Raw genomic sequence first — 27,616 nt, 5'->3', positions numbered from 1 at the left:
TAAATCTTTGAGGTGATCTATTAAGCAGGGAAAATACAGTCACAGGCATTTGATACACTTTGTATTTTATCTACACAAAAGGACGGGAAACAAATGCTTCCCTTTGGGAATCTCTTTTCCCAAGAAATTGAAAGGCATAACCCAGAGGACTCTTGCCTGTGCCTCAGGACACTGGATTTCTGTTTCCATTTTTGCCACTGCCCGACAAAAAACATTCCATCCTTTATCATGTTTTTATAATGAAGATAACAGTTTCCCCTTCCTTGGTAAAATGCTCTGAAATATCCTGATTCTCCTACTATTATAATACACATTTTGACTCTGGGGTTCCCAAGTCTCCCCAAAAGGTCACAGAAAGAAGCTTTCAAATGTATTTCAGCTATAATACCCCAGCAGGCGACTAACTTTGTGGGCAACAATTCTTTTTCACACCAGCTCCTTGCCTTTGAAAGACCCAAGCTACGTCCTTTGTATGCAAATCAACAAAGAAATTTGTCCCCCTGTGCAAAACAGCTAAGAGACATCCTGAACTTCTTATAATAAAGAGATGCAAGAGATCTCACAAATTCAGTCCCTCCTTTCAAGTATGACAATCCTAATTTTCATGCCTTTATTATCCAACATACCTACTTACAAGCTACAGCTTGCTACACCTAGCTACAGCTAAGCACCTCCTACAATAACTTTAAAATCCTTTATTCAGTTCAATATTAAATTTGCTTTTGCACCAATTTACTCTAAAAATCACTTTGTAAGCACATATATCAACTTTTAGTGTTGAAAAAAAAAAAAGATAAAGCGAGAGTCAACTCCTTTGTTACTGGTTACACATCTTTATGAAGGGATCATTAAGGATAAAGGAAAACGCTTTATTGGGGCAAGGCGTGCAGGGAGAAAGGAGGGTAGGAAGGGGACAGAATACCCACACTGATACCCCACTGAAAACTCAGGTATTCAGTAAGCAATCTGGTACAATTCACTTGTCACAGATACTGGAATTCTGTTGGCATTACTGCCAATATTTACTTCACTTAGGTAGGAACTCTCAAAGCATCTCAAGACAATGTTGCACAGCATTGTTAGTGAACATCTGAAGTTAATTTACTTGCAAATGGTATTTCTCATACTCTTAGAAGTTAACAACTTTCTTTAAATGGCTTTAATCAAGCTGGAAAATAAGGTATTCTCCTGAAGTGTCATTTTTTACTTTTATCCTTTTATTATCTTCTTTTGAATGCTGTAGCAATGGCAAGCACTTATCTCACGTCTCTCTTACAGCACAGAGACTGCTCTGTCATTATCAGTTTTTAAGAAGCTGTAAACTTATCTCAGCGGCTGGAATTCTTCATGAAAGAAAGGAAAAAAAAATCAGTAATGATGTACATATCATCTGCCTCTGGGAAAATAAAAACTGCCAGTGATATGCTGGGAAAGATCTCCTTAGACGCCTTTCACAGAGCCTCTTGCAGTAGTTTTACTGTAACCCAGCAGTGTGATTTCCAATAACATTATCCAGCACGCTGATGGCAAGCTCCTAAAATACAGCTCTGCTCTGAACAACAACCAAGAATGCTATTGTGAGTCTCATGTTTACAGCTGCTCACTGATTGTGTCACATTTGCAAAGCTTTCAAGAAAAATGATAACTTTTTTCTTACCACTGAGATTTATAAATTCAGCCTAGAATTTTGCTTACAAGCTCAGTGCAATACCAGAGCTAGTGGGCCTGCAGAATTTGATCCTCTTGGAAATTTTAGCTAAAAATTCCAATGTATTTAGCCAATAAACTTGGAAAAGTATAGTCCAGTATCTTAGAAAATCTAAATAGAAAGCAATATGTAGAACAGGGCTCCTACATTATGGGAGGCAGCAGTAAGAGGTGTAGATACACACAGGACACAAAAATGTCTACATCTTGATGAACAAGTCATTTTGCTTCCCTTCTATGCCTCAGTTCCTCCAATCAGAAGATGAGAATACTGACCTTCTCCATAAAACACTATAAATTCTACACCTCCACCTACAGGACCCTCAGCTGGGAGGAGGCAAACTGGAATTACAGTTCTGCTGCCACAACTGTTTATGCATTAGGTCAGGAGAATAATATATAATTAATACATTTGTAAAAAAAGAAACACACAGGAGTAACCTTAGAGAAGGAAGCTGAAATAGGTATACCCCCTCTCTAAGCCTGGCCATTCACCTACAAAAGCTTCCACTTGTTTGCCTTTCTCCTGGCCCCACTATTCTCTCTCGTGTTTCAGATTGCACGGCAACAACAGCTTCAAAAGGAGAATGGGCAAGGTTCGGCCCTGACTCCCCTCTCAGCTCTTAACTCCCCTTACAGAAGTGAATTTGGGGTTTGTGCAAGCCAGGAACAGGCTTTAGTCACCAGTCCTTTAAAAAAACCTCAGACTAAGTCAATGAGTACCTGTTGCATTGCCCATCAGAAGACAGATCACTCCTGACTCCGAGCAAAGAGAAATTCTACATCCAGAGCACAAGCCAAAAAACCTGCCCTATGCACAGGCACAGCTCAGCTGCACCCCTGTGCAAAGTGTCACCTACCCATCAGTTTTACATGGCCCCCAACCAACACCAGCTCAGGGACACCAGCACTGCAATGGAAGCTGCTCACTGTGACTTCTGCAAAGCTGAACACGTGGTCTGCCACGGTATTCTTAAAGCCAAATTGTTGAGACATGGCCTGGCTTGCTGGCCTAGGCAAGCACTAAATTGGCTGGACTGCCAGGTTTGAAGGGCTGTGATTAATAGTACAAAGTCCAATTAGCAGGCAGCTGCTGCAGGCATCCCTAGGGGACAACACTGTCTCCATTAGCAGCGAGACAGGGAGGGAGAGGCACCCCAGGCAGGTATGCAGATGGCACCAAGCTGGCGAGGCAATCCTGCGTCAGGTGGGGCTCCACTCAGAGGGATGTTAGGAGGCTAGAGAACTGGGCTGACAGGAGCTGCATCTGTCTTTCAACTTCCTAAAAAGCCTCACACGCAAAGATAGAGTAACCCTTTGCTACAGTATAGGCTGGAGCTGACCAGGGAAAGAAGAGCTGACACAAAGGAGTTGGATGTCCCCACAGAAAGCTGAGCAGCAGCCAGCACTGGGCTCTTGCATTGAGAAAGGCCAAACAGGTACTGAGTTGTGTTAGCAAAAGTGCAGCCAGCAGTCCAGGGAAGTGGATATTCCCCTTTATTCCCTGCCGATGAGGCTGCACCTGGAGAGCCTTGGTCAGATCTGGGTTCTCAAGTACAACATCAGTGACACTGAGATGGTTGAGGGGCTGGAACACACGATTTACAAGGAAAAGCTGAGAGAGCCAGGTTTGTCAGCCTGGCTTTAGGGGACACCTAACACCGCCTACCTAATGAGAGGCTACAGAGAATACGGAGCCAAATTCTTCTCAGAAGCAAACTGTAGCAAGAAAAAAATCTGTTTAAATATTTGGAAAACAAAAATCTTTGGTATGAAGGTAGCAAGGCCCAGAGAGAACATGACATGTCCATTGCTAGAGACAATCAACATTCAACCAGAGCAGGGCTTCAGGAACCTACTGAGGATGTGAGCATGGAATGGAGAAATGACTTCCAGAGGCCCCTTCTAATCTAAATTATTCTACAATCCTGCATAGGGCACAGGCTTTTCTACATGTTTCATCACCTTCAGATACATTACCTATACAAACATTTCCCTGTATCACACCTCTGACTGCTGGAGAGACAGTGGAAAACACACTGTATTGTCCTTCCTCCTACCCTAGAGCCTCTCAGTAGGAAGGACTGTTGTAATGAAACATTTATGTCAAGCTACGTTTCTTTGAAGCTTCTTTTTCTGATGCTGTCATCATGTTGTGTATACTACCTCTCAGCCAATGTTCTTGGCTCCTGATGGTGCTCCCAAATTCTCCAGTTGAAACAGGAGGAAAGTGACCAGTTCACAGTTCTTCTGGGAGGGCTGCCAACATTATCAGCAGGAATCAAGACTGGAGCGTTCTCTCATTTCACCTTTGAATGACTGTGAGAAACAGCTGAGACACTGAAGCCACCCATTCAAAGTCTGAGGAATGGGAACAGCAGCAGTCAATACTTGAGTTGCTTTCCTCTCCCACAGGGAGAGCTTAGTTTCTAGGTGAATGATAATATTAAACAGAACATGGACAAAAATATTTTTCAACTGAAAAACTATAATCTGAATATGCACAGGAAATAATTATTGGCAATGAACTGGGTCCTCCAAGATGTGACAAGAATGCAGTGATCTGGGAGTCCCTCAGAGACATCAGCACAGATGCAGTGCATCTGGTGCACCCTCAAGAAGACTGATCCTTTAAGGACCAGAAGTTTTCAAATGGAAAACAAAATTCAGCTTAGATTCTGCAGAAGTGAACAGCCCTCACGTGGGAAAGCCAAACTCTGAACTCCAGGTAAGTACGAACAGAACGTTCTCTGATCCCAGGTACCGAGTGAGAGGCAGCAGCTGAAACCTCCTGATATCTCTTTAAAAGAGACTTCCTCAGTAATGACTGAAAATTATTTTGCATTTCTTTCCTCATTTCCCTGGAGATCAAGGCTGGTCCGCTGGTGATTTCAATGGCAAATTTCAAAAGAAATAGTCTCAATTTAGACAGCCCAGCTCTTTCGCCCAAAAGCAAGAGTCACAGAAAAGCATCTATAATCGCACAGCCTTCAGAGCTGGATAGGCAGAACTGCATTACTCTGAAGCCATGGATTCATTAAGGAAGGAGAGAAAGTGTATTTTTAATGTAAGTGAACTAGAACAGGGTAAAATCCTTGCAAATCGAGGGCACGGTGGTGCTTTCTCAGAAACAAGAAGGTTCAGGTAACCTCTCAAATTTTCTGCAGTCTAACTTGAAACACCAGCTCATTGTTTGTCCTAGAATTGTGCTACACATTACAGCACCTGAAATGACGAAAGCAACTTTGTTTTCCCTTGGAAGCTGCAAGGCCACTACAGGCACAGTAAACAGTTTAAAAGACCAATTGCAGAAGGAAAAATACTGTAAAACAGATAAGGTGAGAATTTCTCCTGACAATAAGAGAAGCAATGTTTGGAGTTCTGGTTTTTATGTAATAAGGACTTTCCCATTTTGGTTAGTACATGTCATGTTGCTGAATATACATTTACACTGCATATTTTTCTCTCCATATTAAAAATATTATAGCCTAGTAGAAGTTACATGGTATTTTTTGTCCACACTAAAAGGCTTCTTTTTTTCAGTCTATGTATCTCCCCTCTTTCAAAATTTGCTTTCCATCATGATATATGACAACATAAAATATACTGTTCACTATTCCTCCTTGCTTATCAATACAAAAGGAATCTGAAGAGCACTCAGATTTCTACTCCCTGCTGAGGCATAAGCTGGGACTTTATTTTTGGGAGCCAAACTGCTCCTTCATTGAAGAAACACCAATATATCACCATTTAAAAATACTGATTAGCAAATCTCATAGCACTTTACTAACACATGCAGTCAAAACATCACTGAGACTACTGCATTTCTCCCAAACTGGAAGGATGTTGAAAACTTAAATGATTCACTTACAGCTGATCTAAAGATGAGAGCTCCGCAATTTATGTTTTATTGTCAAATGTTTAAAGGATTAAATCTAAATAAAATACACAATACACAAGCTTCAAAGCACACGTTATCTTCAACATCTTATTTCCAATTAGCAAGTCAAAATGAAGACATGGGGAACATCTGGCTTCAAAAGAAAAGCTCTGGAAGAAATCAAGATTTTGGTTCTTTTGGGCTTCATTTAAGGCTGCTATTTTCCCAGACTGCTGAAACTGGATAAGATGGAAAGATTATTCTCTCTCAAAGATGGGAAAATAGCAGACATACCACCACGTGATTGAGTATTACATCATTCATACTTATAACAATACTGAGCCAGTCTGGCAGCTGAACTTAAAAGACATTTTCTTTTGCCTTCGAGGAAGGACACGGACTTGCCATAAGGGCAGATGAACAGGGAAAAGTTAGAAAAGGCTCAGCTCACCATTTTACTTGGCATGAATTACAAAATGCTAAAAATGTTTCATTGAGAAGCAATTCCAGTATGAGGTTTGTGTATGAAAACTACATCATGCAAACAAAATCCTAGTGACAAACATCAGAAGGAAATAAGACAGCTCTTGAGAAGGACCTTTACCCATTTTTAAAAGGCTTATAATTAGGATGTAAGAAATCATTATCAAGACCACTTTCAAGATTTAAGGCCAGGTCAGGTGTGAGAATGAATCCCGTTTTTACAAAACAAATTTGACAGGTAATATTGTTTCTCTGATATACCTTCACTTTGTTCTTACGACATCAGAAACTGCAAGACAGAAAAAGCTGCATAAGACTTAAGAACAGGATGAAAGTGGACACAGTTTGAGAAAACCTCAAGCTAAAATATTTGCAGATAGCAAGCACAGAAGGGCTTAGAGGTCTCAACACACTGGCTTTTGTTCACCCTGTTTTGCATTACTGATCTTAATTAATCTAATAATATGAATTTGTGTTCTAAGGCAGCATTTTTACTGCATTAAAATTCAAATACACAATCTTCTATTTTAATGAAAGAGAGCATTTAATTTTCTAATTGACTTTTAAAATACTAAAATGCATAAAATATTAGTGATGGTTACAACCAGGAATATTTTTCAGTGACCAGATCAAAAACATCAATTATAATTGATCATGTTTGTTATCAGGATTTATTTAAACAAAGCACCAGGTAACGCCTTTTCTTTTTTCTTTTTTTTCTTTTTTTCCTTCCTTAAGAGGGGGGTGGCCATGCAGGGAAGGAAGGGGAAGCATCTCCTCCTCATCCCACACCATATCCAGCATATCCTCTGACAAAAGCAAGAATGTGCTGTACAATTACCGGCTGTACCCAACTGGTTTTTATTTAGCTGGTGTTAGCAACATATTAGCTCCCATCAGGTCAAAACACCACCCAGTTATAAATCTGGTTTTGCTGACATAAGCCCCAAAATTCATATGTGGAGATAAACTGTATTAAGCAGAGAGCCAACCTAATTATTTCCTCTTTTAAACAAGCTTTAAGAAGATTGTTAAATATTTATTCTCACAAGCATGCAAGGATCGCTGAAGGTCAAAGACATCAGAGGTGTGATCCCTTCCTTATCGTCCCTCCTTTGTATTTATTTCCCTGGAAGGAGGCCTCTCTGCCATCACACTTCCCTCCCCTCATCCATCATCCAGAACTCATCCTGACATTGTTCCTGTCGTTATCCCCCATGCCTCTGCCACCACCTTTCAGCTTCACCCCCTCTCAGTGCTGCCAGTGAGGGCTGTCCCTCATATTTCCGTCCTGGAATTACTGATGCTTTTGTAGCTCTCCCACTCCCTGCTTCTGGTTCTTTCCTCGTTTCTCCTTTACCACGAGAATGTCTTATCAGTTCAGACACCCCAAAATGGAACCTAATTACTAAGAAGACAGACCATGCAATTCATTTCATTAATTATTATTTTTATGCATGCAATAACAGCCCAGTATTGCATGCATTAAAAATCTGGCTCAGATGCTTCTGCTTTAAGTACTTCTGGATTACACAAGGCCTGACATGGTGACGGAGCACAGGGTTGCCAAACATTTCTCTTACTCACACATAATGTCATTCAAGGCCACAATGGCAAAGGCTTCAGTGAACCTGCTCCAGAAGCCTATCCCTTCATTTCAAAGGGCGACAGTGATTCTTTTTTGTCCCAACACAGAAAGGTACGAGGGGCAAGCGCAAAGGACCTCCAAATTAAAACAATGTAGGTGCAGCAGCTCTACTGACCACAAACCCCATGGTTTTCAGCAGTCATAGAACATCCTGAGTTCAAAAGGACCCACAAGGATCAAAGTCCAACTCCTGGCCCTGCACAGGACATCTCAAGAATCACACCATATGTCCAAGAGTGTTGTCCAAGTGTTTCTTGAGCTCTGTCAGGCTTTGTGCTGTGACCACTTCCGTGGAGAGCCTGCTCCAGTGCCTTTTCCTGATACCCAGCCTAAACCTCCCCTGACACAACTTCAGGCCATTTCCTTGGGTCCACTCACTGGTCACCACAGAAAAGACATTGGTGTCTGCCCCTCCTCTTCCCCCCACAAGGAAGTTATAGGCTGCAATGAGGTCTCTCCTCAGTCTCCTCTTTTCCAGGCTGAACAACTCAGGAGACCTCAGCTGCTCCTCGTATGGCCTCCCCTCAAGGCCCTTCACCATCCTCATGGCCCTTCTCTGGACACTCTAATAGCTTAATGTCTTTTTTATATTGTGGTGCCCAAAACTGCACCCAGGACTGGAGGTGAGGCCACCCCAGTGATGTGCTTTGAGAAAAAATTGCCCAGAGAGAGACTTGAAACACTCTGCTCTGTAAAGCAATAAAGTATTTCTGCAGACGGATTTCAAAAGGGTATTATTTTGACCTCTACTGTACAAAATTTCCCTTAAATGAGGAAAACAAAGCTACCAACACCAGCCAAAATCTGTAATCTTGATAGGCCATCTTGTGACCCTGTCCCCCTCTCCATCTCTGCAGATGGTTTGTTTAATACTGCATTATGGAAAAGCTGACAATTTGAGCCACCTGCTGTGTACCAACATCCTGAAAGGAAAAAAGTTGGTCACCCCTCTACACAAAAGCTGGTGAGAATTTCATCAGTGAATTTAATGGGGGCATGATCAGGTCTCCCCTTGACAGGACTAAAGGTCAAGCTCTATTTTATCCTGAGTTAGTAACAAATTAACAGAAAAGCAAATTTTCAGAGTGTGCAGTTCTTAAACAAAACATTAGCCTGAGCACACACACATGCGCGCAAAATTACAGTCCTCCTGCTTCTTTTGGATGATATATTTAGAAATCCTATTAGCTGGAGAGATCAACATTCTTATCTGAATTTCCAGGATGCTGTAACATGCAAAATTAGAGCAGCTCTCTTAAGTGGGTCAATTATCACTACTGCACTTACAGCAGCTTTTCCCCTCCCTCCCTGCAGCATCCATAATGGGCATTTAGCACAAGGATTTAAACAGTCAGATGTTGAGTTGACACACACCACAATGTAAAGTTCCCCTTCCCTTTTATATTTTCAGAATCTTGAAGGAACAAAGGAAATCACCCAAGTACAGAATCTCCACATTAAAATTGCAGTCTCCCAGCAGAGAGCTTCGATGACTTCCAGAACAGGGCACCCTGCAGGATAATTCCAGTCAGCAATCACACTCACTGCTTTCCTGCCACATCTGAGTCAGGCACAAGTAAGGTTTATGGCTTTCCCCTCCAAGGGACAGGAGGAGAACCTGAGGGCCACTAACACCATGTCCCCAGCCCTGTCCCCCAGGGTGCAGGGCCACACAACCAGTTTGAAAAGCTTCAGGTTATTTTCTCCTCATCAAGAAGGAATTCTCTTCAAAAAACACTCCAAACCACCAGACACAAGTGGAGCAATTCAAGTACCCAACACCACTTCAGACAATGTGAAGACATCCAGAGGACCTAGGGAAACACAGGCTCTCCTACACCACAGCTGGAGGCCAGGTGAGATATGTGAGAGACTCCTCCTGCCTCAGTGCTGCCCATCCACGAGCAGCCCTGGCAGTAAGGGGATGCAGCAGGGAAGAGGAAAGAGCCACACAGTGGAATATAAACATCAATGAGCACATGGAAAGGAAAATTTTACTTTCCCACCAACTGGAAACAGGAAACACGTCATTCCCTCAGCACCACACCTGCTTTATATGTATCTCTTTATAGCGAAAAAAATGTGTGAGGCAGCACTGCACATGAAGGATGACAGAATTCTCCTTCATTCCATGGAAAAGCAGACTGGATATGCAGGCTTCAGGTCATGAGCCCTGCTGTTGAAATTCAACACGTCCAGCCCTGGCTGGAGGAGAGAGTGATGGGGAGAAATTAAGGTGCAGAAATTAAATTTCTCTTGCTGTCCCTGGCTGCCCTCTTCCCTAGATCTCCAGCATTTTCTCGTGGTACTAAATAGGAATGATCACACAAGCCAAGCATTACCAAACAGCTAAGTCTTTGGAAATCTATGCAAATGACATGGGGCAACAACAGCCACACCCTATTTAAGGCAGCAATTTTTTCTTAATAGATGAAGCTCTTCCAGCTAAAATCCATTCACTGAAAAACACAGCAATTTTAAAACTTCATTTTGAAATTAAGTGAACAAGGCTTTGGAAGCCTTCAAGTCCAAGCAAATGCTTCATTAGGAAACATTTCTTCACCAAGAATGTGGTCAAACATGGGAAAAGGCTTCCTAGAGAGGTGGTCAAAGCCCTCAGCCTGTCAGTGCTTAAGAAGCATTTGGAAAATGCCCTTAATAACATGCTGTAACTTTTGGTCAGCCCTGAATTGGTCAAGCAGTTGGACATTATAGGTCAGTTCCAGCTGAAAATATTCTATTCAACTTACTATGAAGTAAGATCTTGGCATCTTTTACCACACAGTGAAATGAAGCAATTTGCCTCAGTAAATATTACATGTATTTTAACTGCAATTTAAAACCCATTTTTATTCTCTTATGTCATTGTCATACTCCACACTTGAACAAAACACATTTTCAATGCAACAGCAGTTAATAAAAAAAAACCTAAAAGGTCAGTTACTAAAAAGAAAGTCCTTAACCAGAAAGAAGTAGAAACCGGTTTTATTAACCTCCCTAACCACAGCTTTAAAAATTTCTTGATTAAAGCCTAATTTCAAAAGCTAATTTTTTAATCAGGAACACTAGGGCCTACTGGCTCCAGGAAGTTTTAGTAGAGGTCAAAAGATGGCTGGAGATCTAATTTTTCATTTCTAATAAAAAAGGAAGTCTTGCCCTTTTCCTTGCAAAGACAGACCTTGAAGTGCTAGTAGAGAAACAAAGAATGCATCCATCAAAGGTTCTCATGGCGAGGCTGTACAAGGCTTCCCAAGACAGCATGGCAGCTGACAGAACTGCTAATGCTCGAGAGGGAATTAGCTGAACTCCTCTTGCAAAGACCAACATGGCAGAAAAGCCCAGTAGCTGCTGCCTAACCAAGGATTAAAGAGACCAGTTCCTTATTCCATCACAGATTTTCTGGGTAACTCAGAATGTGTCACTTAGCCTCAGTTCGGCACCTGGAAATGAAGATAAATATCCTCAACTTCCCTTTCTGCGACATGAAAATAAACATATTAAATCAGGAGACTTTCAAATAGCTTGGCAATAAAGTACAAGTACTGCAGACAGATAGGAAATAACAAAGTGCTGCCCCATTCAGATGCCCAGTTTTTTCCCAAACCCTCCTTGCCTGCTGGGATCTGGCAATGCCTTTGTGATCTTCCCTCAGACAAAAGGGAGGTTCACAGGGCAGAGGAAGCTGGGGAGGAAAAGCTCCTTATGCTTTCCCACCCAGCTCAAGTTTACATCTGAAAGACTTCAAGGCACCTAATGCTCTCCTGACAACCTTCTGCCCAAATTTAAGAGGTTATTTTCCTTATACATTTATCAAAAATGTTCTTCTGCAAACAACTCAGGAGAGAGGCCTCACTGGGCTGCCTTGGTCTGACCCCGGGAGGATCCCACTTCTTTCCTCTGACAAAAAAAACCCACCAAAGACCCCCTGAATAACTCAACCTCAGTCCCAGAGGCTGCCCAGCTCAGAGAGCCTCATCATCAAGATGGATCAGCTTTACTGGAGGGACAAAAACTTGCCCTGAATTTACCTCCAGAGGCAAACAGGGAGATGTTTACACAAGATAGCTGGTGAGGGAACTTTGCAGGGACTCTTCTCACGTGGAAAAGGCTTTATTTACTATGCTCTGACAAGACAGGATTTGGTTTACAACTAAGGGTGCATTTTTCAGAGAGCTTCAAAGGAAAAGAATAAATAAATAATATAAAAAAGGTGTGTGTGTATGGGGAAAAAAGACATTTATCATGTAAAATATTGCTATAAAAGACCCCAGGTAGCAGCATTGGAAAATACTACACAAAAGAGTGGACAGTTGTACAGCTTTTCTAACCGGTGTGTACAGTGACAGGATTACAAACAGAATGAAATGTTCCTTGATTAAAACAAACTGATATCCCACCTGGAAAATCCTGGCCAGGTTGTCATTGTTCCTGAGTGCCCCTGGGGCAGCCACAGGTTACAGCTGAGCCCACAGGTCACTCAAACACCCCGCCTGGCTCTTCCCAAATTCTCTCTCTCTCTCTCTCTAAAGCGCCCTTTGTTTCCATTCAAACATTGTAGGGGTGGAAAAGCTGCTCAAAACATTAAAGAGAAACAACTGAGGACTGTTGCTATTCCAAGAAACAAATTAAAAGCCAGAGTCTGAACTGCCCGGAGCGCTGGCAGTGCCAGACAAAGTCAGACGTCACTGGAAACGCTCAGCATCCCTCAGTCCCTGGGAGGGGGACAACAGGTCCCATCACACCTGAGGGTTTAAAAACCACTGTCTCCTTCAGATGGTTTTTTTGCATTGTATCTTTACTTGTGACACTGATAATGTAGACACATTTTATAAAGAGAATAACAAATCGAAGTTTTTATAGGCAACTCATCAGAAGGATGAAACACCTCCCAAATCCAGCTAATAGTTAGCAAGCTGTTTTCCCTGGAAAACATTAACACTGACAAGCAATAAAGGAAGGCAAATGAAAAGCTATGCCAAAGCGGCTGCATTGTGGGGGTTTGTGTCACATAACCTAATAAAAACCATGAACGGATGTAAAATTAATTCACATCTCAAATAATATATACAAAACTTTCCAAAGGATTACAAATAGAAGCTGCTCTTCAGTTAAATAAATTTGTATTTTCTCCTTAAGTTCTAGAACTATTTTTTCAGATCAAAAAAAATTGAGTTACCAGAATATTTTGCATTTTTGCATTAATTAAATAATGTGTAAGAACCAAGGAGAACATAATGTTTTCCTATTTCAGGCTGAGGTTTATTCAGGCATAATTCAGACTGCACCAGTAGAGTTGGCTACAGTATTCCTCACATTTTCACAGGGGCTGGCTGGCAACATGGACATTATGAAAAAAAGAAGAATAAGCAGATAACCATGTCAGATAAATACATTCCACTCCCTCAAACTGAACTCGCAGACACAATTAAATTCTCTTTTCCCTCTCCAAATGCTTCCCACTCCTCTGGTTCTGCCACAAGAACACAACATTTCTTGTCATTTCAGTCCTTTACTACATCTCACTGTACCTCCCCAGGCTTTTTTGCTCCTTCTACCACACAACTTTTTAAGAAACATGATGTCTTCTACTGCTAACAGACTGTTTTGTTCCCAGGTAACGTCTCTTCCCTCCACAACTCCCAAGTCACTCAGATAACTCACCTGGACCACCCAAAATCAGTGAGCTGTCTCTCAGCTCTGAGGATGCTGCTGCCCTTCGCTACTTCTTCCAGGTCACCTCTTTCCTCTAAAATACAGTCACTAATCTTCGGCCTTTAACTTCCTTTCCTAAATTTCTCCCACATTTCTTTGTTAGAATTCTAAACTGAACACCATGACAATGAATGCTTTAAACTCAGGGACTCTGCTAAGCAGTGTATTTAAATGTTACCGTGTTAAAAATACTGCATGTCCTTTGTACAGCACTATTCAGTGTATTGCTCCTCTTTCCAAGCCCTCCTCGGCACCTTCTCCAGAAGACCAAAACCAATGGCAAGTTTATCACCCGGAATATGCATTTTAATTCTTGTTAAAGCACTTTGTCACATGGCCATCCTCTGTACACCTGCTCTTGGCCCCTCTGCTCCAAAGGCCCCGGAACACCCCTGCCTCCTGTGGCCCATGTCTGTATTGCCAGATTTAAGCTGGGAACAAGTATAACATGCTGATAACGATCATCATAATTAATCTATGGAGCCTTGAACATATTCTAATTTCAAAGGTCAGAGGTTTGCACCTGTAGCCCTCAAGTTTTCAAGTTTTTCATGAAAGGAAAAGATACCAGAAAAGGAATTTGTATTTCAGTGTTGAGAGTCCATAATTTATCTGGGGTTTGTTTTTTAAACTACACTGGATTTTAAATAGTAATAGAAAAACAAACAAACAAACAAACAAAACCACGTGGAACACAGGCGAAAGCTGGATGAACTCCCTCTCCCAAAACGACAAAGGTTAAATTCTTAGTATCAGCTACAAAATTAAGTTTAGGTAATGGATTTTTTAAAAAATAAACACTAAAAAATTGAGCTATGTGGACATGCACAACAACTCTTTTAGTAACCATGCAAATGAGGGTGCAGTACTTTGTGCTGTTGATATAGAAAGACAGAGCTCATCTTTGCAGTTTTATTCATACTTTACTTTAGTATTTTATGTGAAGTATCAAACAGAACATTATCTCCATTTAACAAGGAAAGCTGGGAAATTCATTTAAGGATTTATTAAGTGTCAACCAGACCAGTACATCTTGCACATAAGTGAGATACATGCTGAAATACTTTAAAGAAGGTTAAAAAACAAGTAAATTATTTTTGCTTTATTTGTTTGCTACACGTTAGCTACACTTGCTGCACAGATGGCTGTACACTGCAGTGTACCTATCTGCCTCTTACAGCCTGCATTTCTTCAAATGCTTTTTACCACTATCAGTGGGGGAAAATGGATCTGCATATTACAGCTGAGCTATCATTCAGAAGTATCAAATAACAACTGTAAATGAATTACTTTAAACATGTGACATGAGCATAAATATAACACTGAATCATAAAAGGGACCTTAGAGATCATTTATTTTCAACACTCCTGATGTGGGCAGGGACACCTTCCACCAGGTTGTTCAGAGCTCAATCCAACGTGTCCTTGAACACCCCCAGGGATGGGGCAACCACAGCTTCTCTGGGTGTGCCAGGGCCTCAGTACCCTCACTGTAAAGAATTTCTTGTTAATATCTAATCTAATCCTACCCTCTTTCAGGTAGTTACCTGGAAGATATATTATCAAAATATTGGTAGCACTTCAAAATCAACAGTGTCTTTATGGCAGTGATAGAGTGCTGCTGTTCGAAGTTCACACAGAGACTTTAGAGTAGGAAAGACCAGTGTAATAAGCAAGCCTTCCTTTTAACTCCATCATTCCTGCAAAACCACGGGTTTTTAAACATGCAAATTGTCATTGTTTAAAACAATGACAATGACAACACTATCAGAAAGCACTACTTTTAGAATACTGAATATAGTTTCTGAAACTATAGTTTCTGAAACTACAAAAAAAATCATCTCAATCTTAAAAGGAAAGCTAAACTGATCAACTGCAAAAATATAGAATGAGGGCAGCAATCTAGAGAAAGCATCAAATCAAATAGAATACTGAAGATGGGGACATACTATTTTAAAGTAGAAAAAAACTAAAATAACACAGAATTATAAAATGATAAAATGATAGAATGGTTTGGGGGTTGGAAGGGGCCTTAAAATACATCCAGTTCCAATCCCCCTGCCATAGGCAGGGACACCTTTCACTAGACCAGGTTGCTCAGAGCCACAGCAACAGAAGTAATTGGTGGATACTAAGCTCTGAATTCCAGCAAATGAAACACAATATAAAAGAAATAAAAATACATAAAACAAATAAATTTGGCTGGTCATCAGTAGTTAAAGTTTATGTGGATTTTAATGAAGTTCCCCAAGACAAAAATAGGGATGGTAAAGCAAGCAGTACTCACTTGCAAATCCGTCCTGTGTGCACCTCCAGCTACTGATTTCTTGTATGATTTTTGAGCAAATTTCAGAATTTATCAAACACCTTTTTTCTCAAAACTAAAACAGAAGTGATACTGTCCTTCCTGGAAGTATTAAAAGAAGGAAATCCACATATGTTGATGGAACAAATGTTGATGTAAAACCCACTGGAACTCTAATCTGTTCTTTGATGCTGACACTGCAGGAGGTTTGGGGTTAACTGTCATTTACTTTAAAAGAGAAAAAATAAACAAAAAAAAAACTTCACAAATTATAAACCCTAGCAAAGCACAGGGGAAGTGCAATTTTATACTTGAAGCAAGTGCTGCAAAAGAAGAAATTCAGAGTTAGTGATGAGAGGCAGAGTGACATTTATAGCATTAAATAGTAAGTACTGTACATTTAAAACGGGAGCAAATTTACTGGAACCACAGGAAACATTCCCATTCACTTCAATGTAAAAAACCAGCAATGACCAAGTTAGCTCTTAAACACTTACCTCTTCACAATTTGAAACAAGGTCTAACTGGGATAGCTGACTTGCTAAAAGTGGGTCTTTTATTTGTCTATATTTTGTAACTGTGAAAGGATACGAGGAGTTCCTTCTGTTCTACACACCAGGTAGAGACAGGCAGCAATGACGTGGGTCATCTTTCTACCCCGGGTTAGATGTTTGCTCACAGCCATCTTGAAAAAATTAAAGGCAGTATCCAGACAATGTTGATTGAGTTGAAGCTGGTTTCCCAAGTGGTGAATCTGACGCTTCCCTAGAAAAATTAACAAAGAAAAGAAAAGCTTAACAGCTATGAAATTAATGTGCTTTTTGGTTGGGGTCTTTTAGTATTGGGGGTTTTTTTAAGACAAAATCAAGGAGGCGGATTTTGGATTAATCTCTTTATGAAACACAATGACCTCTCAAGTTTCAGGAACTATTTAGCCTCAGCTCCTCAGGACAAAAAAAAAAGCCTTGTTTTGGACTGCTAAAATTGAAACACATGCAATCAATGAGCTCTGTAAAACTAAGCCACAAACATCAGTCCCACAGAAGATCCAAGCCATAGCCAAGACTTCTCAGACAAAAGATTATGCCCCTCTCCCTTAACATCGTTTGCCAATTAGCACTTGATTAGCTGTAGCCAAAAAACAGAGGTCATGGTGTGTTTGACACTGATGTGGAAACAGAGTAGACATTTTGCTGCAGCTCTCCAAGAAGTGATGGAGTTTGCTGCTCCTCTGACCACAAATGAAGTCCACAAGGAAAGGAGCTCTGCTCCTGGCTTGCCTATGATCCCAATGATAGGAGGCACTTCCTTCCTCCAAACACGTTCACACCCCAGCCTTCATTTGAGGCTTGTCTGCCAGACTACTTAGACTAGCTTGTGGCTTCAGGAAACAAATGTGCCTTCACCCTTAAATAAAACAATAAAAAGAAAAAAGTGTGTTTCAGATGATTCATGGCAGGAAGTGGTCCAGCTGCTGGGACAGATGCGGGAAGCAAGGTCCAATCCGTCCCCACAGCTCCGGCTTCAGAAGAATGTGCCGAAAAGACAGCTTAAGAAAAAGATGGGGGAAGTCATGAGGAAAACAGAGCACTCAAGTTCCTCAGCATACAGGGTCAGACAGCACATCAAGAAAAATCCTTTAATTCAATGTGCTGGGCAGATGTTTCCAGCACATGTATTTACAGGAAACTCTCATCTGTTTCCTTCAGGAATGTCATGAGCAGCTTGTGGAAGGGGCACAAAGGTGCCTGCTGTGCCCACCACTGCTCACAGGAAGCAATGGCAATCACACGATGCTTCCCAGAACACCACCGGCTCAGCTCCTGCACAGACCACACATCTTAATTTTATGCAAATCCCTACATCATCATCACTAATAACATGGTAAAAATGCTTCACCGCTGAACAACCTTTTGCCAGAGATGCTGGTTTTAACAAGAAGTGACTCCAGCCAGGCAGCCGGGGTCAGCAGGACTCCAGCCGAACAGGAGCTGCCGCAAAGCAGCAGCTTCTCCTTCCTGCACACGTGGAAATTATTGCACTCACCTTATCATTAAAGATATCCTTTAAGGCACACTGGTCAACCAGGTGTAACACGTCTGGGCAAAGAAGTAAGAGCAGAGGAAGGATCCATCACCCTCCATGGGAGGGAGGTGTGGGCACGATAAGCTACTCAAGGGTAATCCAAAGCCCATTTGGGGAACAGTTTTTCCACTGCTGTCAGCAGGCCCTGAACTGGCACTCACCAGCCTCAAATACAAATACCACATCTTCCCAAAATTAAGGTACTAACTAGCACCTGGTCTTTCCAGAATTTTATTTCGCACTCTACAGCCTGTATGCTGCTTCTTCTATCCCTAAGAAAGAATCAGTTTATACCCATCTGGGGGGAAAGAAATGCACTTGAGTACTAAAAACTCATTTTGCAGTGGCAGCAAAGCAGCTTCCCTTCAAAAACAAAGAACATACCAAAAGAGGAAAAAAGAATAACACAGAGGAAGATACTTGAAATTAATTTCTTTCATAAACTATTTTCACCACTGAGCTGCTCCCAACCCCAAGCTACCATTAACATTCTGAGTATTTAACCTTTTCTTAATTTCAAATGTTGGAATATAATTAATTCATCATAATCCATCTTAAGAAAACAGTATGCTTGTTTGAGTAATAGATGCATTTTTAGCTGAGCTCTTAATTCACCATCAATATTTTAAAGTAGAATTACTTCAGGGGTAATTGTCTACTGAAAAAAATACAAAAGAGATCTAAGAGAAAGGTACTTGTCTCCTTAGGAAATGCTATTTCTCTGAATGTTTTACTCAGCCTTCTGCAGACCAGACAAGGCTTTAATTCTGTGTGCTAGGACTCCCTCAAGCTGCTCTGTGGTATTATATCAGTTGTACAGTTTGTGGAAAAACAAGGCAACTGTTACACTGCTGCTTATCCCCAAAATGAACAACTTAATTCAGGACAAGAATCATCTTAGAAATTATGTGTATCTTGATGACTACCTTGGTTTTGTCCTTATTTGTTAGAAGAGAGAGAGAAATGTACTGCCTACAGCATCATCTAAGATAAACATTTACATTCTGTAACCAGTCTCCTGTTTACTAAAGAAAGATCAAAAGCTTTGTTGTTTCCCCATCACCACCTCCACCCCTTGAATTTAACACGACAACAAAATTCTATTTTTCTGGTATCTTATGTAACACTAAGAAAAAAATAGCTGGAAAAGTTAGCATTAGCAATCATGCTTCTAGATTTCTCCACAGGGACCTTCAAGATACCTTTTACTCCTTCTGGTTCCTTCCCAGATTCAAGAAGGTACTTCACAGAGCCCAAGAAAAGGCAGATATCAGCTAGATGGCTGTCACCCCAGTACTGCAGCACACAACCAAACCATTGTAGGGGGCCCTCACCCCAGTCAGCTGACAACCAAAAGTATGTTATTTTGTGACTTCCAACCTTTTCTGCCTAGCTTGTCAATGTGACATTTCCAGAGCTGAAAAATGTGCCTCCATAATATTTTATTTAACTATAAATACAGTGATTTAATCTGTTGGTATCTGAAGAGCAGATGTTCATACATAGAGAAATTTGGCTTAAGAAGACAATTGATCAAAATAAATTCTCTATCCAATGCTCCAGTTACTGCTGACAAACAAGAAAAGAGTCCAAATATTCATACTGCCAGTCCTCAACATGAGAAGTCCTCAAAACTGAGCAGTGGCAGCCACAACCCTTGCTAAGCATCGAGACACTGCTCCCCCAGCAAGAGGGTCAGTGCGGGGAGGAGCTGCGAGCAGCTGCAAGCTCCAGGGCTGGGAAGATGAGCAATTCCCTCCAGCAGACCTACAGCACTGCATTATGGCGATCAGCCCTTGAACATCCTCCCACTCCCACACTGCTCCTCGCTAGCTGGGTGGCATTTTATACCCTTGCAGCTGCTGTTTCCCTCCCGTCTCCCTCTTTGCTCTGACTCTCAGCATGGCTTCCATCAGCCCTCACGGCCGGCAATGCCCGCACTGCCACTCTCACCATATGGTCCCAGTGAGCTGGTCCAGCCAGCTGCAAGGATGCAACAAGCCTGAGGATCTGAGGATCTCAGCTGAAACAGTGGGAATATCTAACAATAGTGCAATTTATTAGCAATCTGCTCCCCTTAGTGTTCACCCGATTCCACCACAATGTTACAAACTCCAATGAACTGAGATGCTCTACTAGATGGAAAAGAACTGACACACCTTCAAACCCTGCTGTGCTCTGGATTATAGAACACTCAGAACAATACCTTCCTGACTTTCTTATCCATTTTATCCTGCAGGACAGCTTTTTTAAAAGTTTCAATGTGACCCTGCTCTAAAAACCTGCAGCTACTATCTCAGTACAATAAAGGAATATCATCATGTGGAACAGTCAGAATTAAATATTGCATTTTTTTCCAAATTGCTATGCAGAAGCACAAGTTATAACACAAAATATACAGGGGTAAAACAAGTCTCTTAGTAGGTGCATTTTTTATTAGTAACTTGAAATAGGCATTGCTTCTTTTGGGCCTTACAGGTTTTTGACAGATGCTGGGATTCTTATTTTAAACCACAAGAAATAGCACCTTTGAGGTCAAAGCTCACACTTCATGCTGCCCTTGCAATTTAGTGATGTCAAGAAAATTGGTATCTAAGTACCTTTGAGAGAAGGGCAGGGAACAGTATCTTTTTAAAAAGTCAGGACAAGCCCAACAACAAGGTTTCAAAAATCCTCCCCCTTCCTTCACCAGTAAAGCAGCAATAAATTTTCCTTTAAAGAGCAAAAGAACAAAAGTCTAGAAACTACAGAAATTTTGCGATGCATACAGCACACACCACGCAATTCCCATTTATTTCTCAAAGGCTCATCACACCATCGGGGTGGAGGGGGAGGCAGGGGGGAAGTGAGAGAAAGAGAGAAGTTTGCACTTCTGTAATCAACACACAAAATCAAGTTCCCAGGCTACCAAGTAGTAAAGTTTATCACGCTCCTGAATCTGCAGCAAAAAACAAAAGGCGCTTTTCAGCTTTTAGTTCCAAGCCTACTAAAAAAAAAAGTGTTTCTATCCATCTACTCCCAGCATGCTAAAAGAAATACCATCATCTTCTCATCCGATGCCAACCTCAGTGCTTTGAACTGGCACAGCAGACCTGAAGTGACAAGTTCAGATAGGACCACTGAATGCTACTATCCTTTTATTTCAGATAATTTCCATTCTTTTGACAAAGGAAATAGTCGTTATTACAAAACAAAATGTGCAGGCCAGAAATCACTGTCAAAAAAACAGATTTGCAGAATATCTTGGTTATATTAAATGCTTACACAAGAGGAAGCTGAAAGCAAAACTGCAGCTTAAGTTATAATAGAAGCAAAGTAGAAAAAGAGGGAAAATCAGACATATTCTTTACAAGCAATTTTCTTTCTTTTATGATCTCGTTACTACAGAAACATCTTGTTCTCTTCGCCTGTGGAAGAGGAATCATACCTTTTTTTGGATCCTTAAAAGTCAGTAATGTCAAGCAGCTACAGCTCTACATTACACTTACCTGGCTTCTGCCTGCTCATCTGTAGCCTTGCCTTCAGTCTGACAAAGGCTGTGACACTGCTATTTCATAGTACTTGTCAGGACGGAGCATAAGTTTCCAGGGAAATAACAGGCAGTACAAAGCCAGAGCCTAAATGAATTGTTATTACGATACTGAAGTGCATCATCAAAATCCAGGCATATGGATTTGCCCCCCTTTCTGCAATTTGCTCCAGGGGCCCTGGAAACCAGTGCTACCTGAATCAGGGAATGGAGTCATGTTAACAGCACTAATCCTTCTTTTGCAAAAAGGATTGTTATGGTAACAAACACTAGATTCTATTAAAGGAAACATTTCATATGGTTTTCACTTGGGTATTCATTTCCAGCATTCAAATTACTTTACCAACTGAATTTTATGTGCAGATTTTGTTCTGCATTTGGGTTTTCATTCCTTTTCTTTCTTTGAAAAGGCTCCCCAAAAGAACCCCAAAAAAAGGGGGAAAAGAGCAGTTTTTATGTGCGAGCATCTCTGCATGCTTTGTCACATCTTTGAATTTCAGCAACTCCCAGCTCAAAGCCTGAATGAATTTCCTGCTCTTTGCTCTATGCCAGGCTTCTATGTTATTTGTATTACAGATCAGTAAAACAAACAAACAAAGGCACAACAGGGACAGTCCAGGACTGTCAGTGGGGCTACACTCATGGGGGCTGGTCCCAGCAGCCCAGTCAAGGGTAGAGTCCTGTGATCAAAGACAAGAAAACATTTAAAGCCCAAGCGATGGGGGGAGGCAGGGAGGGAAGCGAGGCGATGTCTGAAGTGCTCACACCAAGCATTTCCAGCCACACATGCAATACTGGAAGTGGGGAACAGCTTTATCCCTGTGAGTCTGTAAGGAAAAAGGCCAATGAGCAGTAAAAGTAGCAGCACAGCAGGACACTGCAGCAGTGCTGACCCAGCACAATAACAAGTTTAATTTTATCAAGGTTAGCTAAGAGTTATTCCCAGTAACACCTAATGGCCCATGAGGACAGTGATGACCATGCTGGCCTCGTGCCCATGCTCTGCCTAACTTGAGCCTAGCTCCAAATCCCTATCTTGCCACCTGGTTGTGGGTGCACTCCACATCCCCAAACTCAGGCTCTTCCACCCAAGAACTCCCCATCCTCTACAGGATGTGTCAGTCCCCAGGCTGAGCAACCTGGAGCCCATGAACACTTGGCCCCGCTCCGACTGATGCATCCTCAGTGCCTCTGTCACCTGGCAGACCTGCTTCAGGGACTGCCCAAGGGTACACTCTGTTCCTGTTATCTCAGCAGAATAAAACAGTTCCTGGCCCTTTCCCTGCGATATTTCACCAACTGTGCCAGTAAAACTGTTTGTGGCAATGGACAGAAAACCAAACCAGTAAACTGATCCCTGTTAAAAATAACCTTGTGAAATAAAAAATACTTAATCCAGACCTGTTTACTGAAGGATTGATGCCTCCTCTTTATCTTTGTAGATCCAGACCCAGCCTATCTCAGTGCAGAGACCTGTATTCAATTTCTCTGCCCACTGACAACAATCCAACCCATCCATTTAGCCTCCCATGAGAGCACCCCATCTACCAGGTGCAGCTCCCCTCTGTCCTGGTAAAGCCCTTCCAGAGCATGTCAAAGCCTCACTCACTTATTCAGCTAAAGAGAACAACCATGCATCTTTAAGATTAATGGCTTAAAAATTCAAGATAGTGGCCACTGCTGCAACCACGTTTTAAATATTTGATACTAAGCTACTTTTCTTTCACCTAGAAAATTTGCTGTTAACATCTCTTCTCAGCACTTATCCATACTTCTTTAAGGATTCATTCCCTCAAAATTGGCCCTTGTATTCCATTAATGCCAAAGCAGGCCTGCAAAGCACCCACGTAAGTTCTCCCACCCCCCTCCTCAAGAACGTTTTCCATTCCCTGATCCTATGATACCACTCCCACATGGAGAGCCTCTTTGCATATACAGCAACTGGCCATTTGAATTAATTTGTCTTACTCACTCTGAAAAATCTGGCATCGCAAGTGGTTCCTCTGATTTTCTGCATTCAGTTCCTGGAGTTCTGCTTCCCTCACAGGTGGCCCTTCTACTGCTGCCATTTCATTCCCATTATCCATCTAACTGCTACCCACACTTCAACAACAGACTAGAAGCCATACAGGTGATGCAGGGGCTGCACTTAACCTATTGCTAATCTTGCCCATCATCCTCAAGACAGCAGCTTGCTCATTTCTTAACCCCACTTAATTATTCTTTTCAGCACAGCTAAAGAACTGCTTCTTCATAAAGTCCTTACCGAACTTCACCTATGGTGTCACGTTGGGAAACCATAGTCAATGCTGACATTAAAAGAAAACAAAAGCAAGAAAACCCCAACAAAACCCTTAGCTGTTGATTCACTAGCATTGAAAGAATTGGATCACGACTGTTTTAAGTGAAGCTAAAGTCCAAGCTGTTCCTGCAGACAGTGTTCCCACCTCCAACATGACATTTACATGGCCACACACTGATACAGATGAGGGAATTTGCAGTGCTGAAAATCAACCCAAGCAACAAAAAAAGCTGAATTTTCATTTGGACCAGTTCCCTCATGTAACTCAACAAGCACCCTCCCAAGCCCTAACAGCAGCAGAATGTGGCACAGGAGAGGAGAAATGCTGTCAACAGCCACATACACGTGGATCAACTCAAAGCAAATGTGAGACTGAAGCCTAAATGGGTCAAAGAGAAAAGTACACACTATCCCTACGCTTCCTCCTGCTTCCCTGCTACTGCTCCCAGCCCTCGCTGCTCCTCCCATACAAGGCAGCTTACACAGAAGTCTGACTTACCACAGTTTAAACAAATGCTATCGTGCTCATTAATTATTTGTCTATTAGAATGCTTCAGGTCATTTCAGATTCATTTTGGAAGAAAGCAAATATGGGCTTTTTTATATCTGAAAGTTTAGCTAACTGAATTTTTTTATTTGCAGAAGATTTGCAGCTGTTTCAAAGTTGAAACAGCTGGAAAGCTGCACTACTGGCAAGAACTGTGAGCACATGTATGATTAATGTAGCATAACCCTTACCTGTCTCACATTAAGGAAATTGGAAAAAAAAAATTAAAACACCAAGAACTTGTAGATAGTGGTAGCTTTTGGACATGCAAGATTTCCTTCTGAAAGCACCACCAGTTAGGCCTTGCTTTAATCTTCCTCTGTATTGTTTGGACAGTGATTTTATTTTTTTTTTTTTAATTACATCTTACATGACAGTTATTCTTAGATTTTTCTATATCTATATACATTTAAAGCTTTTCCATACACTTATCAATTACCAGTTGTTACTCTTGTCACAACAAGAAATGGAACATTTCTGCTGTCACACAGCATTACTGCTGATCCAAGCACTACCTTCAACCACCCAAAATCATTTCTACATCACTGCAGGAAAAAGAAAGAAAAATATTTGCTCACGACATAATCTGACAGTTTTGAAAAGACCACTTTTTAGAAGTTTTAAAAACTTGCAATTCTATCATTATGAGAAAGACTGAACTTATATCATACTTTTACAAAGCAAAAAACATTTAACTAACAAGCAATTGTCATCAATCTACACAGATAAAAAAATTCATGAATACAGCACAATACAGGAAAAAAATTCCACTGCCTATTGGTAAAAGTTATCAAAATCTTTAAAACAAAACAAAAATGAAGACTGAACACAAAGGGATCCATTGCTGCAGTGGAAAACTTTGCAGATGCGAGCAGCATATAAATCAGTGCAGTGTTATCTGCTCGCTGACAGCCAGCTCTCCTGCCTTCCCTGCAGATCGGGGCTTCTGCGAGGCACAGAAGAGTGAAAGCTGACAGGAGCCATTTTTCAGCCTTGCAAACACCATAGAAGCTGACAGGAGCCCCGGGAGTCAGGGTGCTCCACATGGACGAGGAGGATGCAGGAGCTGATGGCATCCCCTGGCCAGAACCACCACTGAGACCAAGGGACAGGGACAGGAGCAGAAGTAATTGAGTTACCACAGCTGAACAATTACCACTTCCCAGCTGCACTGCAGCAACCATTAGATAAGGTCACACACACTAAGATTGTTTAAAAAAAAAACCAAACAAAAACAACCTTCCTGTTTAATCCATATTCCCTGCTATAAAAGCCAGTCCAGCCTTTCCCTTTTCCTGCCAAGAGGCCCCTGCGCATCCCTGTGAATCTTCCCTACTTTCCTTGTCCACCTTTAACACTCACCTTTTATAACATGTCTGAGAATTTACTTGTCCTCAGACATGTGCAGGACAATTATCCTCACCTAGGGTTCAGCCCTGCTCCTCTGCACACCAGTTGTTCTGTCAAAATACAACTGTTAGTGGTAAGTTATTTCCACTCTCCATCATCCAACTGTGCAGGCAGGAAGGACTGCACAGACAGAGACTAATACCCATTCTGCTCTCAGCCTCTACTTAAGGTTGCTGCTGCTTCCTCGGGACTGAAAAAGGCCTGTGAGCCCAAAGCTACTTTGGGGCTCTGATTTTTGTAGTGGGGGTTTGTTTTTTGGGCTTTGGGGTTTTCTTTCCTTTTCCTTCCCCTATAATTCCACATACAAATCTAACGAAGGGCACTCTCTTCACATCCAGACCCTATCCAACTGGCAGTCAAAGAAGATGACACAGTCATTTCCAAAGTAAAAATTTCATAAATATCAACTAATTGGCAAATTTCTTAGATCATCTAAAAACATGCAAATACAGTGAGAAGGCATCAAGGTAAAAAGGATGCAGAGAGAAGTAGATGAGGGGGTGAAGAAAAAGAAGGAGTTATTAGAGATATCAAAGGGATAAGAGATAAAACATGATCTAAAAATGGAAGCAGAAAGAGAGAAGAACTGAAATCAAGCTGGGAAAGGCACAGAGCTGTTACAAAAGCAAGAGAGACTGTATTAGGTTAATACTTATTTAAGGCATTTTTATATGAAGCTGACGAGTGGTCAAATACTTATTCCTTTATACAGAAGGGATAAGAAACCTGGCAGTTAGGTAAGACAGCATCAATCTTTATCCAGGCTGCAGCTAAAGAATTAAATTCCACCTTTAGCTTGTCCCTGGCAGCTGAGTCCATCAGCTACAGCATTCATGCAAGCAGTGTGATTCTGCAGGGGCTGCTCTCCTTTAGCACCACAAATGGCCTATTTAGATCAAAGCTACAGCTGCCCCTGGTAATTGCACCTCTGTACTGCCCAGAGATGACAGAAGACATTATGGACAGGGCTTCAGCCTCAACTTTGCATTTCCTTCCTTTTTAAACTAAGCATAAGTGAAGGTTGCCACAAATCTCAGCTAAACCATGTAGTGAATCAGTGATACCATTTATCAAGTCAGTCTCTCGTGGTATCTACTTCAGCCTGGAGTTGGAAAGAGATTTATGTTTAAAGACAGAATGCACATATTTCAGGAACAGCCTTGTATTTCTTTAAAAAATAACATTTATGTAAGTCAGACGTACAGACTGTTTCGGTAAAGAATTAAAACTACAATGCCATCTACATATTTCTAGAGAGCCAACATGGCCCTCTTAGAAAACATTTGGCATATTTGAATAATATTTATCTGTATGTTTGTGATGCCTTCCATTTATAGGAGGCTACTATTTATGTACAGGATGTCATACATCAACAACTGTTTGAGATGAGGAAATTCTCACTAGACTTGATTCTCCTCTGGAGCCCTGATTACCCTAGAATAAAAGATTAAGAACATGGCTGGGAGAGAGGGGGTGGGTGTTTAAAGACCCAGAGACTGAACTTAGAACCTTCACCTAATTATCAGACATGATTTGTTAAGAGAAGAGCAGAAGATCACTAGATTTCTGGAAGATGAGGGAAGTTTAAGCCATAAATAGATACAAGCATGAGTTCATGCCTAAGGGCTAATAACATGAAATTAATGGAAAATGTAAGCACTATGTTAACAGGACCTTACAACAAAACTCACTGGACCTCATAATAGTTTCCCAAGGGAACTGGTGGAAACTCCCACTGCTTGGAATATATGAATCGGTAAGGGCAAAACACAAGAAAAATTCATGATATGGAATGATGCTATACAAGAAAAATGGGCTAAGATGATTTACTAGGTTAAAGGAAGTTCTTATGCTTTTGCAAAATTGTAACCTTCAGAGAGAGGCTGCTTTGCATGACAGAATCATTCTGTATTCTGAGTGCACAGAATAAGGAAAAAGAATTCCTCTACCCTTTCCTCCCCAAATAGCCACCTCAGCCTGCTCAGTCTGACACAGAACAACAACTGACC

The 27,616-nt window shown here is 41.3% G+C and overlaps 1 protein-coding gene across 1 annotated transcript in view; it reads right to left on the bottom strand.

Annotated features, from left to right (window-relative positions):
* Window positions 1-27,616, bottom strand: part of BRF1 (BRF1 RNA polymerase III transcription initiation factor subunit) — a 172,773-nt gene that overhangs the window by 112,767 nt on the left and 32,390 nt on the right. The window contains exon 3 of the mRNA XM_048305528.1: window positions 16,326-16,499. Within this exon, the coding sequence (XP_048161485.1) occupies window positions 16,326-16,499 (174 nt within the window). The remainder of the gene's footprint in view (window positions 1-16,325; window positions 16,500-27,616) is intronic.

Source organism: Corvus hawaiiensis, chromosome 6, assembly GCF_020740725.1.
Source record: "Corvus hawaiiensis isolate bCorHaw1 chromosome 6, bCorHaw1.pri.cur, whole genome shotgun sequence".
NCBI lineage: Eukaryota > Metazoa > Chordata > Aves > Passeriformes > Corvidae > Corvus > Corvus hawaiiensis.
Note: the sequence above shows the minus strand (reverse complement) of the source record. Positions and strands in the feature narration are given on the sequence as shown.